Source organism: Anolis carolinensis, chromosome 2 (genome assembly GCF_035594765.1).
Source record: "Anolis carolinensis isolate JA03-04 chromosome 2, rAnoCar3.1.pri, whole genome shotgun sequence".
NCBI lineage: Eukaryota > Metazoa > Chordata > Lepidosauria > Squamata > Dactyloidae > Anolis > Anolis carolinensis.
The window spans coordinates 109,162,035-109,180,050 of record NC_085842.1 but is presented as its reverse complement, the minus strand read 5'-3'; the positions used below and the strand labels follow the sequence as shown (position 1 = coordinate 109,180,050).

General features: G+C 38.7%; 1 protein-coding gene across 9 annotated transcripts in view; it reads left to right on the top strand.

The window, feature by feature from the left end:
- Positions 1-18,016, top strand: part of septin8 (septin 8) — an 82,611-nt gene that overhangs the window by 56,839 nt on the left and 7,756 nt on the right. For 4 of the 9 annotated variants that reach the window (XM_062970384.1, XM_008104723.3, XM_008104724.3 and 1 more), the window contains exons 6-9: positions 429-525; positions 1,290-1,458; positions 1,759-1,891; positions 4,185-4,375. In XM_062970384.1, coding sequence (XP_062826454.1) covers positions 429-525; positions 1,290-1,458; positions 1,759-1,891; positions 4,185-4,375 — 590 coding nt within the window. Of the gene's footprint in view, positions 1-428; positions 526-1,289; positions 1,459-1,758; positions 1,892-4,184; positions 4,376-5,043; positions 5,565-9,033; positions 12,728-15,964; positions 16,134-18,016 lie in introns of those variants that run through there. The other 5 variants (XM_062970386.1, XM_062970385.1, XM_016991451.2 and 2 more) reach the window with 4 other exon arrangements.

The window sequence follows — 18,016 nt, the reverse complement described above, 5'->3', positions numbered from 1 at the left end:
CCCTCGAGCCTTGGGGAGTGATGGGTAAACAATAAATCATCGTAATCATCATCAGTTTTGGAATTTAAGTTCCATCCCACTTTCACTGCATTTCACAGTATTCCACTGTGATTTTAGTGCATTTTTGTCCTGACCTTGTCTTGTATCAATTTTTCCCTTATGGCTGAAAAATGTACATATGGTTGTTGTTTTTCAAAATGTGCGTGTGCGTGTGCGTGTGCTAAAGACTTTTTCAAGTACTGTAGGTTTTAAAAATATGTATGTAGCAGCTCTGCCTACTATTTGCTATCACAGATATGGAAAGCAGGTCTCTGTATGCTGAGAGACTTTGAAGGCTAAGACCAGACTGATAATGGCAGTGCTGCAGGACTGATAAGTGACATTTTGCCTTCTGCACTGAAATGCATTACTACATATGATTCTTTTAGGCTCATTTACCATTTGCTGTTGTGGGAAGCACAGAAGAGGTAAAGGTTGGAAATAAAATGGTGAGAGCTCGACAGTATCCATGGGGTGTTGTACAAGGTAAGTTGGAAGTCGGGCATGTTTGACAGTGGTGTGTGTGGTGTATGCAGGCCTTTTGGTAGCCATTGTGGAGTGACTCCTTGTGTGGATCCATCACAAGCAGTGAGCTCACTGACTTGAGTTCTAGCCAGAATCCGGTTGCCTTGGGTTGTCACAGAATGGCACAATGAAATATTACTCAAACTTCTATAAAGATCATGTCTGTAAGAATCAAAACAGTCTCAGCAATAACGAAAAACATTAATTGGGAATAGTATTTCAGTCTACTTGTTAGCATGTCAATGTAAGTGTTATTACCATAATCAAAATTTTAAACAAAAGCTGGATGTCTGTCTGTCAGAAGTGCCTTGATTATATATTCCTTCATGACAGAGAGTTGGACTGGATGGCCTTTTGGTCTCTTCCAACTCTGTGATTCAATTATTTTCTAAAACACAGTAGAAATACAAAAAGAAACAGTTGAATAAACATTTCGAATACATATGTCCTTCCATTATAAAGAATGGAATGATATCAATATTGCTAGGGAATATGCCATGTTGGGCCATGTGTGAGACTTACTTCTGAATAAAGATTGTGAATTTACTAAATCCTAGAACATGCTAATTTCTACCTCACAAAGTTCTGATTTTGTTGCCAGATGAAATATTATTTAAATTCTGTTTATGACGACATTCCAATCACAGAGATGTCAGTTAGAGAAGATGAGAGAGCAAAACATCAGTTTTCATCAATGGTTCCACTATGTGTTTTTGCTTAACCAGTTGAAAATGAAAGCCATTCTGACTTTGTAAAGCTGCGAGAAATGTTGATCCGGGTCAACATGGAAGACCTTCGGGAACAAACTCACACTCGCCACTATGAGCTCTACAGGCGGTGTAAACTAGAAGAAATGGGGTTCAAAGACACTGATCCTGACAACCAGCCTTTCAGGTGAGAGAAAGCATTACCTATCACTCAATTTTCCATTGCCATGCCTACATGGATATGCAAAGGCAGGAGGTTCTGGTGAAATTTGTAGAATTTTTGCAAGTATTATGACAGTAACACAAAATGTTTTAATGCTGATCTGTATTTCTCTGTCTGCTGAGGTATTTTCCCCTTTTCTACATTCATACTTTGTGCATATCTTTATGATTGGTTATAATTTTTAACTCTCTTTCCAAACTCATTTAAAATGTTGATATGATATGGAATTTGTGTGCCTTGCATTGTTGTCTTTGTTTTCAACAGCCTTCAAGAAACGTATGAGACCAAAAGAAAAGAATTCCTTTGTGAGTTGCAGAGGAAAGAGGAAGAGATGAGACAAATGTTTGTGAACAAGGTTAAGGAGACAGAATCAGAATTGAAAGAGAAGGAGAGAGAAGTAAGTATGGCAAGGAATTAACCTTGCCTGCAGATTGAAATCTGTGATAAAGACCCTCTTTCACTTTATGGAGATATTAAACTTGTGAAGGAGGAGAATGTGCTCCCCAAACGGCTCTACAGCTGATTTTCAGAAGAGGGGAGCTTTTATCTATCTATGGCATCTGCAGTCTAAATACCTTAAAGATCCCATCTGATCTTGGAAACCTTTTCTGCCAAAGATTGTTGGTGCCTCACCAATTACAACTCCCAGGATTCCATAGCATTGAGTCATAGCAATTAAAGTGGTATCAAGCTACATTAATTATACAATGTAAGTGCATTTTAAGGAATCCCTGGTGGCTCAGAGGTTTAAACCGCTGAGCTGCTGAACTTGCTGACCAGAAGGTCAGTGGTTAGAATCCAGGTAGAGGGGTGAGCTCCCACTGGTAGCCGCAGCTTCTGCCAACCTAGCAGTTTGAAAACATTTAAATGTGAGTAGGTCAATAGGTACCGCTCTGGCGGGAAAGTAATGGCACTCCATGTAGACATGCCGACCACATGACCGTGGAGGTGTCTATGGGCAACGACGGCTCTTTGGCTTAGAAATGGAGTTGAGCACCAACTCCAGAGTTGGACACGACTAGACTTAATGTCAGGGGAAACCTTTACCTGAAGTGCATTTTAAGTAGGGCCAAGCCCAGTTAGTACTTAGATGGGATACTGCCAACAAACCCCATGTGTTGTAGGCTATATTCCAGAAGAAGGAATAGGCAAAACCACCTCTGAGCTTTCTTTGTGCAAGAAAACTCATGCAAAATCCATAGGATTATTGTAAGTAGCAGGGTTTTGGAGGCATGTGGCAGACTGGGAGGTTGGCAGCCGCATGGACCCCCAGAGTGCTTCTGGAAGAGGTTTTGGCATTCTCTCCCCCTCCTTTTTCTAGGGCAACCCTACATGTTACCTGAAAATAGATTCCAGAGCTTTCTCACTGCTGCAGAGCCAGTTTTGTGGGTCTGCAATGCAAAGGGATATTACTTTCTTTCTCGTTTCCCTGGATTCTAACAGATTATTAGTACGTGTTTTTTGTTTCATTATCAACACTATGGTCTTCCCAGAGTGGTTTGCAATTCTCTAAGAATACATTATATTAATGAATCATCATTTTTAAACAAATTCAAAAATGAATAGTGCATTCAAACTAAATCCAAACCTTAGATAACAAAGAAAAGCATAAGATAATCAATTATAAATGAATTAAACAGTGAATCAGTGCATTCAGAATGAATCCAAAACTTAGATAGCCAAGAAAAGCATTATAAAATCATGTTTGGTTGAAAATACTCCTCTCCCAAAACACAAATATATATTTTAAACCTCCTGATATCAAACAGAGTTGGCCATATAGCTATCAAGTTGTAGTTCTGCAGTGTAGGGACTGGCACTGAGAAGTCCTACAGATTTTTATAGAGAGACAGCAAGCAGGTCTCCAATAGGAATTTTAAGACATAATCAGGTTCTTAAAGTATAAGTAGCCCTTTCTGTAGAATTCATGAACAGAATGAATTTTAAAACGTGTTCCTTTTAGTTGCCACCACCATATCTTGGTGTAGTGTGTTCCTTGTCCTTTCATGGAGACACAGCTAGCTGTTAACTTCATTGGTTGTCTTGGTGCTGAAAAAATAGGAAGATAGCTTTCTGCAACTATATTCATATTGTTGCAACTTGTTTAAATGATCCTGAATTTGTGTTATATTTCATTCACACACCTTAGCCAAAAAAGCTACTGAAGTGTCTTTCATTTGACCAATAAAAGACAGTTCCTTGCAACAGAGCCCCAGTCTTAAAAGGAACAATGTCAATGGGAAGGAAACAAAACATGTAGTTTTGTCAAAGGCTTTCATGGCCAGAATCACTGGGTTGCTATGAGTTTTTTGGGCTGTATGACCATGTTGCAGTAGAATTCTCTCTGAAGATGCCAGCAACAGATGCAGGAGAGAATGATCTGTGAACATGACCATATAGCTCAAAAAACTCACAGCAAGCCAAACAAGTAAGGTTTTTTTTAGGAGGCCTGTGTGAAGGGTCTGGTTTCCTACCACTTCTCCTTTTGGGATCCTGCTTGTAGTGACAGCTAAGATAGGTTTTTCAGGAGCGCTGAATGGTGGAATAGCTGCTGGACTCTTTCCCTTCTGTGAGTTCTGCAGTTTGGCTTGACACGGAGGCCCTTACAATAGGATAGGATCTGATCCTACCACCAGGTAGAAATGAAAGCAGCCTATACTGGACTGGCCAATTCCTTTTTCTTGTTCCAGCTGCATGAGAAGTTTGAACATCTCAAAAGAATACACCAGGAAGAAAAGAGGAAGGTGGAGGAGAAGCGAAAAGAGCTAGAGGAGGAGATGAATGCATTCAACAGGCGAAAGGTGGCCGTTGAAACCCTGCAGTGCCAGTCCCTGCAAGCCACTTCACAGCAACCACTGAAGAAAGATAAAGACAAGAAAAAGTAAGCATTCTCTGACCTCATCTTCCCTTTGTTTCCATATTTGATGAGATATACTTTAACTTAGAAAATTACCTAGCTATATAAAACTTCCGATCACTTAGTTAGCTAAAACAAAAAAAGCTTTGGGGAGTGATTTTGGTAGATGACATAAAGATTAATTAGCACAAGTTTTCCATTCAGAAACACATGGAGGCTAAGCCACAGCATTGGTCTATAAATGTAATGCTTGGTTTCAGAACTTTTCCAAAGACTACAGGCCTTGCATCTGCTCAGACTTAGAATGATCCCAGGATTGGTATTCCTGGAATCTTTGATTTTAAAGACATTTCTGTCTGATGGCCAACTTGGACGTCAAACAAAATTAGAATTTTATTGGCAAAGTCAACAAAAGGACTGCCAATTTTTGTAGTATGGGATCTTGAAATCCAATTGGTTATTTTTTAAAATATTCTTATAGAAGACAAAATGAGCAGGGTTGAAAGCAGGGGTAGAGTAAACTAGGAAATGGGGATATAGTCAACCTGTTCCTGATAACCATCACAGCTAACTGCAATGAAGCATTTAGCTGTGATATTCGTTCTTATATGAGTATATTCAGCCATCTTGTAAAGAATAAGTTCATTGACCCAAGGCTCATGTAATCTGTTATCATATTTTCTCAATGGCAGCAGCTGTCCAGGGTTTCCGGTAGAGATCTTTTCCAACAATGTCACTCAAAATCCTTTTATCTGGAGCTGGTGGACATCTTCTGAATACAAAGCATGTTCTGTGCTGTTGAGCCACTAAAAATAAGCTTCTCCTCATGAACATGGGAATTATTGGAACAACTGACAGTTCTGGCTCAGAGAGGGCAACCAGATGTTCTTAAATTGCAATTCCCATCCTCCTTCCTTTACTGGCTAGGATTGGTAGAGATTGCAGTTCAACAACTCTCTTCTCCCTTGAGTGATTGCGGCCAGCCAGATGTCCCAGGAAGGCCTACAAAGAAAGCACGATGAAGAGAGCCCCCCTCCCATGCTTGTCTCCAGTAATCTGGCTTTAATTTGTCTGGTCTTTCTATATAGCCATGTAAACCAATGGCGGCAACAACTTTTGTGCATCACCAAATTTTGTAACATGGGCTTTCAACCTATAAAGAGAAACACTGTTTTGTGCTGAATAAATCAATTTCTGAAAGAGGCAATGGGAACTCCTGGCTGCTATCAATTGTCTGCTCTCTGGGGTCCCCAATGTGGCTCACCAAGGTCTCACAGTCCTGTCTGCATCTTGAAACTCATTGCCTTCAGATTGGGAAGGGGATAGGATTTCTTTGGCCAGGTTTCACTCCCTCACTCATCTTCTCCATTGTAATTTGGTTGGATGTAGATCCACCCTGCTACCTCAATGCGCCTCCTGCCCCTATGTTAAAATGGTATGCCTCTTTAGCAGATTGTGATTTATAGCAGATTTATAGCCAGTGCTTTTGATTAATTTGCCTGCAGTTAAGAAAATGTGAACGGATTTAGATGAAAACCGTGCCACACATCATTTTACCTACATGTATTATTTTTATATATCTTAAATTAACAGTTTGTGACAATTTTAATAGTTTGTGATAATTGTAATAATTGAGAGATTACAAGCCTGGGATTTAGCAGTCATATTTCAAGTTGACACGTAAAAGTACAGGTTCAGGGCTTTCCCCTTTCTCTCCAGGAGTGCACTGAAATCTCACAATGAAAAAAATAATGGTGACATTTCCTGCGTAGAGTGCCTTCAATTTTTTTTATTCTTTTTGGGTTCACAGCATTGTGGATGAAACTCCCCGAGTTTCCCCAGCCAGCGTGGCCACAACATGGAAGTTTCTGGCTGTGGGAACTGTGGCCTAGGAAAGCTTGGCTCTTGCCAGTACCATGTATGGTATTTCACATAGTTACACCATGGGGCACATTAAGAAGAAGAGAGATTGGTCCCTGCTCTATTAAATTCTCAGCTCTGTCCAAGCATAATTCTTGCAGACCTGGCTCCATGTGGAATTGCTATCTCCTAGGCGAATATATAGCCAGGGAGTGACTGGACAAGGATGTAGTACATGGTGTCTCAAGCTACAGCACAGAACTACATCGGCAAATACATAAGGAAGCTTTTGCCTATATACAGCAACTTAGAAGAGTTCCTAAAATGGAGGAGGGAAGGGAGCCATAGGGCAGAGTTAGGAAGCTGCTGTAAACGTTGTCAGTTGAGGAACTTCATAGTTCAGTACTGACGACTATAGAGGTGGCCAACTTTGCTTTGCCCAGGAAACTTTGGAGAACCTGTATCACTACAGTCCTGCCACCAGAATATAAAATATTGGCCTCAAATGCTCTCAAACAGCCTTAAAGGGTATTGGGGAATGGGGTGGGGTCAACCACTTTAAGTTCAAAGAGGTCTTCATTAGAATACACTTCCTTTTTAAAAAGTCCTACCTTGGGCATAGAATGGTGCAGGGAGCCCAAATATGGTTTTATTAGTAAGGATCACATATTGCCCCATAGGTAGCATTGTGCACACCCCTAGTTTGCAATGACTGACAGCAACTCTTTGGGGGATTCAAAAGGAATCTTTCCATATGCTATGGGGAGAGGCCAAATACAGCATTGAGCCTGGTCCTTTTGTAAGCAGAACATAACACTTTGCCAGAGCGGATTCTTCTCTTCAAGCAGAATTTGCCCAGCCTGCACTGTGCAAACTTGAACTGTATTGTAAAATTATTAGCAAGTTCAACAATCATTCCCAAAGTACATATGAGTGATAATATGCATCAACAGCTTAAATCCAATAAAGCACAAGTGGTTTTATATTGTTTACTTAACTGTTTACTTTTAAAAATTATATGATGATTGATATGAATTATAGACTGACAAAACTGGCCTATGGCTCAGATAGTATTAAACACAATTCATTACATTTGTCTTAATTATGAGATGGGCACAGTATAATTTCTTTATTTGATAGGTGAAAATGTAATTTACTAAGGTCAGTAATCGGGTATGACAAATAGAGAACAGTAAAAGGCATTTGCAGTAAAATAAAGATGCATATGAAATAGATAAATTTAGGCTAAAATGTATTTGCATATTTGGCAGACTTTACTGAGCTGGCATGTGTGTGTGGCCGTTGCCTTGCTGCTAATCATATAAATATTATAGTAATCAAAATACAGAAGGCAAAATTGAGTGACTACTTTATTATTGCAGATATATTTTCATTGCATTATGAGCTTCAGCACAACTGCAGTGTTAGGAAGATATAACAGGCCATGTGTGATTGTGATAATTCTTTGAAATAAATGTAATCATTTGTACTAAGGAGAAAGTGCTGAAGGAGTATGCAGAAATCTGATTCTGCACCAGAATGGACATACACGATTTACCCAATTGCTACCTAGTGTAGCAGCCACTGCATCCAGTAGGTGGCAACCGTTAGATAAATTGTCCAATCTCTTATTATGGGTTCCTGTCTAGCATAAGACCTAGACACCACGAAGAATCAAGCCACAACATTGTCCCTAGCGATTGTTATGTTCTAATAATTATAATTGTATTTATCTGAATTATCATGTAAACTTTATATTGCGATTTCCTGTTGTGAAATCGGCAGTTAACAATAGCTATGACTGACATTGGCAGCTACGACTTATGCCTAAATACCCTGAAAGCACAAGATTCTGTCTAATTTTGGAAGCTAAGCCAGGTCAGCTGTGGTTAGTATTTGACTGGAAGACCACCAATGAGTGAAACATGCTGTAAGCTATATTTCAGAGCAAGGCACTGGCAAAACTACCTCATAGTATCCTATGCTTCAGAAAATCATTCCTATGCTTATGTTCTAGTTTGGTGATGTAGAATCTCTGTGTCCTCCAGGTGTTTGGAACATCAACTCCCAGAAGCCCTAGCCAGCTGGTCCAATGGTCAGGAATTCTGGGAGCTGAAAACGAAAACATCTGGCGGGTGACTGGTTATGCGCCACTGTTCTAGTATCAGCAGTCTATTCATGGATATTATTTCAGATGAATTGACAAAGGCATGAATGGCACTAGGTGATAGCATAACTGTAGTTTCTCTCATGACCGAGCTAGCTCTAGAGCAGGTATGGACAAACTTCAGCCCTCTGCCAGGAGTCGAAGTCCTGAAGGACTGAAGTTTGTCCATGCCTGCTCTAGACTCTGTAAACTATCATATACTGACTTAAGGGTGATCTTAAAAAATGGAGGAAAGCTAACGGCTGAACCTGAGTTCTTGTATTATTTAATAGCTGTACTCTGCTATTAAGATGAACCATAAATTGAGGACCTGGAGCTTCCCAAATTCAATTGCAGATAGGTTCTCAGGGGAGGAGTGTACATTCCAGTGCTGGGTGGAGCTAGAGGTGAAAATTTGGGACCAGTATTATTAGCAAATTTGGGCTTTAAGCCCTTACTGCCAGGAGGGAAGTAATTGTGTTATTTCAGGCTTGAAGAATTGTGGTAAAAACTGTATGCACTTTGAGTTGGGGAAAGGGGAAGCCCAAAGGACCAGAATATCTCACATTTTTCAACTGTATATTTATATTTTATTTTCTGTTTATATTCTCTATTTTGTTTTCCTTTTGTTTGATTTCTGTTGTTTTAATTCATGCTTCTTATGTTTTTGTTTCAGTTAACCTTAACATGCAGATTTATATGCCAGGAGCGGACTCTGTGCATTCATGTGTTTTAGTTGCTTTGCTTTCCCATTCTGTGAATCCTTCTGTCATGCCATTGTCCGAGGGAAACAACATGAAAGATCATCTTCTGCCTTTTTCAGAGAATGGATTGTGACTTAACATTGTTAAGAAGAGGAAATATTTCCCTTTTCTTTGCAAATTCCCTTTGAAAAATGCTTCGGATGTCTGGTTTTGAAATGTTGGGAGTTTTCTTTGATGTAAATTCATTTGCTTTAAACCTATAGAATAACTGTTCATTTATAAACTACCCCTAAATGCATTCAATACATACTTAATTTCATTTTTTGTAATTGATGTTGATATAAAAGATCAACAAAAAGTAACATAAGTGTGTTAAGTAACAGGTAAGACATTAAGCTTTTTCTTTGAAGAAAGAAACTCCGAATGTCATAACTTACACACCAGTGTGTATGACTATATAAATGTTTTTGTTAAGCAACACACATCTTGGATGTTGTGCGTAGCATGTCGGGGTGGTAAGAAACAGCATTTGTCAGAGTTTTCTGTGGTTGGGATGCCACTTGATTCATCAGGAGTCTGTGCACTGGGCCAGGCAGCATCACCAGGTCTGGGGATTAGTTTTGCCCCTGGAACCCACTGTGGGCTGCCCTCCCATTGCCAAAAGGGCTCCATCGGATGTGGATGGAAAATGTAGGAAAGCCATTAAAACAAGTAGGATATGCTTGTTTTGAAGTTGTTTTATTTATTTGCTGCTTGTTTCTGTGGTGTCGTGTTGTGAGGGCAGGGTCTTGGAGACCCCAAAACACATTGCCCACTCCTATTGTAAAGTATGGAGGAGACAAGCAACATCTTTTTGTTAATCAATATGTGTGCTCCTGTGTGAACAGCTGTTCCTTCCTCAAACATACATTAAAAAATAAAGACCACTAGCATAATAAAAAGTAAGATATATAAAATGCCATTAAAAAAAGAATCACTTCAGCTGTTGGCTTTCAAATATGGTGCTTCTCTGCTTCATTTTAGCACATAGGATTTGATTATCTCAGTAGCTAAGGGCTACTGTCATTTGATTAAAAATGGTCAGATAATCAGAAGAAATGGCTTTTAATAAAACATCTATGTACTATTTAGTGAGAGTTGTTGCCCAATGCACTTCTATTTTGAGTGGTGGCCTGTAGACCAGTGCCAGTTCTTGGAGAATTTCCAAGAAAGAAAAGGTGTAGTCAATGGACCCCCAATGTGGTACCAATCCCTGACACATAAGAAACAAAATGCCATCACCTACATCAGATATCCTGCTGGGATGCACTGGCCTAACGTAAGCACATAGATACGTAGAGATGAATACCTATGAAGACCATGTCTCTTCCTTGTTTGTGCTGTTAAATGATGCAAGTGTATATGTTTTACTTCATTGCGGGGACCACCCAGCCAAAGTGAAATTCCTTGACTAAACAGAAATTCACTTGGCTTAAATCCACATGCCTGTCTTGCCCTATACCTTGAGAGAAGCTATATTTCCAAGGAAGTTTTTGAACAGCGTGTGTTTTCAGGAATTTCCCATCTTATAAAGAATAGGCAATCCAGGGATTCAGTAGGCTGGTCCAGACGTGCGCTTGACAGTTCTGTGAGTTAGAACTCCAAATGGAGCTTGAAAAGTTCCAGACCCTCCAGAGCAAAGTATCTCCTTATGATGTGAAAATCACTTGCACAATCAAAACAATTCCATGAATGAGGATGCTAGATGGCAGAACAGAGTTAAATTAGGTCATATACCATCCAATACTTGCCTTCAGGGATTACAATCTGTTCTATTTATAAGAGGAAAGTGTTGACTAGCCGTTAAAGCTGCCAGATAGAAAAGCAGATGAATGCAGGAAAGACACTGGATGTTGTCAGTATTTTTGCTCTATTGCGTGCAAAGTGGGATACATCTCTCACATTCAGTGTGAAACCTGTGAGCTCTAGACAACTGCCTAATCCAGTTGTGAGTCCCAACTAGAGTAGACCTATTGAATGAGTGGGATTTTAATCATTCTTACTTTACCATTTTAACAGATCTACTTTAGTTAAGACCAGCTTTGGGTTTGACCATCATGTCTGGTCCCAACCTCTGGGTCACATTAGTAATTCTCCCAAGATCATTTTGCTCTGGACATATTTTAGCCTTCCACTTAAATTCCCTTCTGTACTGTGTAGCTGTAGCTTAACCTATATTTTAATTTTTATAACATAAGAGGCATTTTAATTGCCTTTCCAGACATAGCATTTAGTTGTGTTGTGGGCTTGAGCTTCTTCATCTTGAACTTCCTTTAGATGCTTCAATGATCAAATATTCTCTAGTTCTATTTTTTTTTTCCATTAAAGGCCAATGTCTGATTATATTGAGAATTGTTACAGTGTTACTTGATATTACTAAGAGATTTAAAAAACTTCATGAAAGAATTATACAGGTACTTTTTAAATGGCAGGTCACCAAATGTGTGACATAGTGAATATTTACACTTCTGAAAGGAGTTTTGTTGTAGTCTGACTCTCCTCTGTTTAAGAAAAAAAGGCTGTGCCTCTATTAAGCTAAATCTATTTTCTAAAAGGTAACTTTCAAAAGACTAACGGGGGAAGAGGGAGTTGTGTACAGGATCAGATACAATTTATAGCTATGACAATCTTGACACATGGTTGGTTAAAGAGAAAATGCAAAACATGTTTTCCTTTGTGAGACCAAGATACTTTTTGTATTCAGCCTGAAGATAAACACAAAGGAGATTGCAGGCTGGTAGAAGTAAGTTTTTATCTGATATGCAAACTTTTTCTAGCAATACGTAAAGCCAACAAGATTTTCTATGCAAATCTTTTCTTTCTGATCGGCTTTCTGAAACTCCCTGCCTTTTTTTGGAAGTTTATGAAATTATGGTAATGATAAAACACATAGAGACATAGCCTCAGTGGCAGTATATTTCTGATGAAGACATTCAGAATGTATGTAACAATATATTAATAATAATTATTATAATTATATATGTGTATGTATATATACTTTATGTTGTGCTGACAAAGTTGTCATTTTGGGTGTGATACTGGCCTCATTTGTCTCTTGTCTATGTTAATCTATTTGTTAATAGAAGCCCATACCTTTTTCTTGGTTGGGGTTCTGTTTGGTACAGTACTTCACTTTCTTTTTTGTATGGGACCAAATTGTATATGGTAATTCAACACATTATTTAATATTTTTCTGGTTGTTATAATGTGACACTAATCTTAAATTAAATCTTAAAACTAAGCTTGACGGGTCATCTCACTATTTATGTGAGGTAAAAAAAACAGGAAAACAACCAGCAATTCTGATTTTCCTGTTCTATACATAGTTCTCCTAATGGAAAGAGGTATTCTTTAAACTTTACCCCATATTTTTCTGTACTCAAAGCTTGTGTATTTTTGCTGGCTATTAATTTTGTAATCTGTTTAAATGAGAGAAGAGCAGATGATTGCACCTGGAAGAATGTTACTTGCAAGGAATCAACAGGAAAATCCATGGAGTTACTTTCATGAAATGTTACCATGTCACTCTCATTTTTGTTTCATGCATTTTTTAAAAGACGTTAACTTTTTTCAGTTTCCTTTGTACTTCTTTCTTTCTTTTTATTAAACATTAAATTTCAGTTTGAATTCTTTGTTGATTTATTTTTACACGTTTCTTCAAAAGTAATTAAGGCTGTAGTGTAATGGGAGGGAGGGAAAATAGTTGGACCCTTCTGACCTTGGCCTTTCTAGCTATAACTCATCACCCTCTTCTGATACCTGGACTGATACATGGGCGCAGTAGCAATTAGAGTTTGTCTGGACTTTTAAAAGATGGCAAATACATTAGTTATATGGTTGATATATGAATAGACATAAGATTTTTTTCTCTCCAGAAAGTGAAGAGAACTCACACCCAGTTAAACTGTTCTGGGTACATCAAGTCTTGCCTTTAAATGAATTGTTGACATGAGTGATCATGTTGAAAAGCCAAACCCATTCTATAAGGCTCTTCTTTACTAGTTAGATTCAGAGTAGTGGAGTTTGGCTTTGATATGGATGAGTGCTTTCATAAATCCCTAAAGCAAAGGTAAGTTAACCTTTGGTTCTCCACATGTCTGGAACAATTGGAGATATCCATCAACACTTGGAAGAACATGCCTAGCCTAAAGTGTGCATGTGTAAAGTGTTGGTACTGGTTAGAGAAGGTTTTGAGCAAGTTGCATTGTGATATACAGGCACCCCTCCACATTTTTGGGTTTAACTTTGGTCGGATTTGATTAATATATTATTCCTAGGAATCTCTAGGTCCTCTAGCATGATTCTTTGATCAGTTCCTAGAAGAAGTTGGGAATAGTTTCACCCTGAAAGATAGAGTAATTCATAAAGGGATGTTCTCTCAGGTAAAAATATTTTTGAAACTATAATAATAATAATAATAATAATAATAATAATAATAATAATAATAACACATTTATTTCTTATATCCCACCTCCATCTCCCCGAAGGGACTCGGGACAGCTCATAACAGGAACAAGCCCAAACAACGACACAACATATTTGACAAAACTTAAAACATTTTAACGATACACAAAATAATATAATTAACAATACATCAAAATCCAGGCAGATAAAATCAGAGTAAAAGTGAACCAGTGGGGTTTCGTAAAGTGCTATATCATGGAAATGAGTAACAGTGATAAAGTGCCGTACGGTTTTATAAACATAAGTATTCTGATGACAAATCTACTGGGCCTATTCATTCAAACGAGCTCCGGAACAACCATGTTTTCAATTCCCGGCGGAAAATGGGCAGGGAAGGAGCTAACCTGATGTCCCTGGGGAGAGAGTTCCAGAGCCAGGGGGCCACTGCCGAGAAGGCCCTCTCCCTCGTCCCCACCAGCCGCATTTGAGACAAAGGCGGGAGCGAGAGGAGCGCCTCCCCGGATGATCTTAGGGTTCTCGTCGGTTCGTAGGAGAGGAGGCGATCACGGAAATAGGCAGGTCCTGAACCGTTTAAGGCTTTATCGGTAATAACCTGCACCTTGAATTGGGCCTGGAAACTTACCGGTAGCCAGGGGAGCTGTTTAAACAGAGGAGTTGACCGTTCTCTGTAACTAGCTTCTGTTATTAATCTGGCCGCTGATCTCTGAACCAACTGAAGTTTCCAAACCATCTTCAAAAGCAGCCCCACATAGAGTGCATTGCAGTAATCCAACCTGGAGGTGACCAAGGCGTGGACCACCATGGCCAACAGTCGACACATACATAAATCACAAAATTACAAGATTAAAATACATAACGCAATAATTAATTAACCTTTAAAAATAGACACACAGTATATAAATTAAAACAGAAAAGTGGGGCTAATTGGGTTATTTGGGAGGGGGAGGCTTGTGCCAACATGGATGATGGGGCCAGAGTGAATAAAGTGCTAGGAGTCGGCAGGGATAATGTAGGACTATTATTTTCATTCTGCTTTTTTCAGGGGTCCAGCAACCCTAACCCCTACAAAAGTGAGGGCCTACTGTATTATCATCATTGACTTCCCAAAAGGCAGTTTTAACATTAGTTTCAATATTATCAATGTTGAAGTCCTGGAGAATATAAAGGAGCCAAATGAGAAAGCTAAGGTTAGCTTTTTCCCCTTGTCTTGGAAAATGGATTACAGAAAAAGGATGGCAAGCTTCTCCCAACACCTGGGCCCAGGGGAAGGCTGAACTCGCACAGAAGACTATAATTCCTATACAGCAGTGATTCTCAGTGATCCCCAGGTGTTTTGGCTTACAACTCCCAGAAATCCCAACCAGTTTACTAGCTGTTAGGATTTCTGGGCCAAAACATCTGGGGACCCATAGGTTGAGAACCGCTGTTATACAGTATAAGACGTTTAAAGTGTTAATTGCTGAGAATGAGAATTGAACCAAGTAATAAAGCACTTGGAAATCAAGCAAGTTCTGACATTGTGGAGGTTATGGGATCTCAAGCATGATTTGTTTCAAAACCATCTGAGCACTGCACTCGTCCACTTAGAAAGATACTGAGTTGCAGTAAACTTCAGTGCTTAATGGATTTGACTTCTTTTGACTGCTTCAAACCATTTTGGAAGTATTGAACACTTTTATAGTCTGAAAGAGTGTGACATGCCCATAAGGGATTTTACAGTTCATTTACAACAGAACTTTGTTTCTGGGGTGGTTTGGGATATTTTCAGTGCTTCTTTAGACATTTATGGCATTAATGACAGGATAGGATTCAGAATGCAGTATTATATTGAGTGCATAATCTGAACAAGAGATGAAACATGGTTTCAGCAAAAATAGTTTCATGTAGCTTGCTAGGCTCTGACCATTGTAAATACTTAAGATGGTCTTATGGGCATGTCACACTCTTTCAGACTTGGAGGGAAAAGCAAAGGCAAATGTCCAACAAAGCTTGCCAAGAAGACCCTGAGAAATTTGTTTTAGGGTTACGCTAAGTTGGAAATGACTTGAAGGATTCCCAACAACAAATGCCTAGCTAGAGTAGACCCATTCAGTCGGTGTTGAATGGCGAGTCAACACATAAGTAAATATTGTGGGTCAACTAGTCAAGATGAACAACAGGATTTAAGCCTTGGTGTGACAATAAAATTATACATTTATGTATTCCTTTATCAAATGGTGGTGATCACTAAACTTTACTGCTAAGTTAAACATGTTTTGATTCTAGCAATATGGAATTTTGCATTTATTTCTGTATAACTAGGCTTTCCAGTTCCTCTGACTCAAATAAGTTACCCTCTTGTTCCTTTTTTTTTTTTGAGAATGTGCTTTCTTGCTATACAATTCATGTAATTAAGTAAGCTAGCAAGCTAAAAACCGATTCTCTCTTGTCTTTCTGTAGCTTCTTTACTCTTCCCAGTGCATCCTCCATTGCAGCAGGAAGATTTGTAAATTAGAAGATTTATTAAGGCCAAAACACTTCATGCAGAAGAAATGTAATTGGTGCTTCTACTTTTTAATACTTGCAATGTATGGCACAGAAGAGAATCTAAAACAAGATCTGGACCACATTACCTGACCCAGGTTTCTTTATTAAGTAGAACTCTGTTAATTATAAACCTGTTAATTCTGGCTAAATGCATGGCTTGCACTAAAACCAAAATACTAATCTTTACCTGATGGTGAGAGAACATAAGAGTTCCTCAGTTAAACACATTTGGTTCAACATGAAATGGAAATTGCAATCTCGCTCACATAAGCTATTATTGTAAATAGGTGTTTCTAAAACATTGACCCACAATTTGCTTTAAATCTGTGAAGTAATATTCCGTACCCTTCTTGCACAAACACCTCACACTTTCCTGATACCTGTGTATGAGATTAATGGTCATTCCAATTTTTTTTTTAAAAAAATTAAATTTCCCTAACCTTTTTGTGTGATTCTAATATGTTTTAGCACTGAACAATTTTGCAGGGATTTAATTCATGTAAATGTATTTTGATATTTTTACATGAAATAATTGATGTGTTCAATTTCTTAATAACAATGTACCTAATTTGATAGTGGGGTGTTTTTCTTCTCTGTGAGCCAACGTTTTCTCCTTCCCCATTTCAGTATTTGCATTTTTTCTTGTTTCATCAGCTGCTCAGAGTATCCTTTACAAACTGTGTACTATAAACTGAACCTGATCAGGAAACCATTTTCAAGGACAACAAAATGTGAAGTCTCTAAAAGGAAGACATGGGGACAAAGGGGCAGGGGAAAGCCATGCCTGCTATTAAATCCTATCATCTTGGAATAATGAAACCAAACAGTTACATATGTAAACTTCTCCCTTTAAAGAAATAAAAACCTGCTTGGGGTTATAATAAAACCCAGAGTTCAAAACTTCATGCCACCAAAAATGCAATAGTTGATTACATTTTTTATCTTTTGCCAAATTTCACAGTGCACTGAGAAGGTGAAGTGAAAACAATGTACATTGGTCAGACAATATAATCTGGAAGATATAAACTGACCCCCAGCTTTTACCGGACTCTCAGTTGCTCCTATCTGTTCTGAATTTAATTTATTTACTCTATGTATACCCCACCTTTCTCCCTGTGGGGACTCAAGATGGCTAACAATTGCACACGTTGGTCACAGTTTAAAGCAAAGTGAATACAAAAATTAAATCACAATTAAATAATACAAATAAATACACTTAAAATAGCTATTAAAACTTGCACACATATCCTGAATCTCACCCATATGTCCCAAGCAGTGTGCCTCTTATCCTTCATCAAATGCATCCTGGCAGGAAAAGGTCTTGACCTGTCTGAGGAAGGCCAGCAGGGATGAGGCCATCTTGGTTTCTCTTGGGAGGGAGTTCCAGTCTGGAAGCAGCCACTGAAAAAGCCCTCTCCTGTTTTCCCACAGAAAGGAAGCCCTCCCCAGTTGATCATAAATGTCTAAGAGATACCTGGACCGGAGCCATATAGGGCTTTGTAGGCCAAAACCAGCACTTTGAATTGTGCCCATAAATGTGTTGACAGCTAGTGAAGCTGCTGCAACAGCTGAATTGTCCGCTCCCAGTAACAAGCTCCAGTTAGCAGTCTGGCTGCTGCTCTTTGGACTAACTGAAGTTTCTGAGCACCTTTCAGGCAACATTCATTATTACTTTATCCACCTGCTTTAATTCCAACCAACTCTTGGGTAGATCTCCCCATCCAACCACTCAATCTAATCAAAATTTGTCTGACCTCACTGCTATTCAACTCTAAAGGGCGGTGGAATTGTAAGCAGTAGAAGTGAAAAATTTTACCAACAAAAAATGAATAATATCTGGAAGAAAATAAAATACAATCCAGCATGGGTGCTGATCCATTCTTCATAGCAGTCCAGCCCATTGCTATCCAGACATATAGACACAATATGCAGTCCTTTTGTTTTCAAGGAAGATTTCATAAGAAA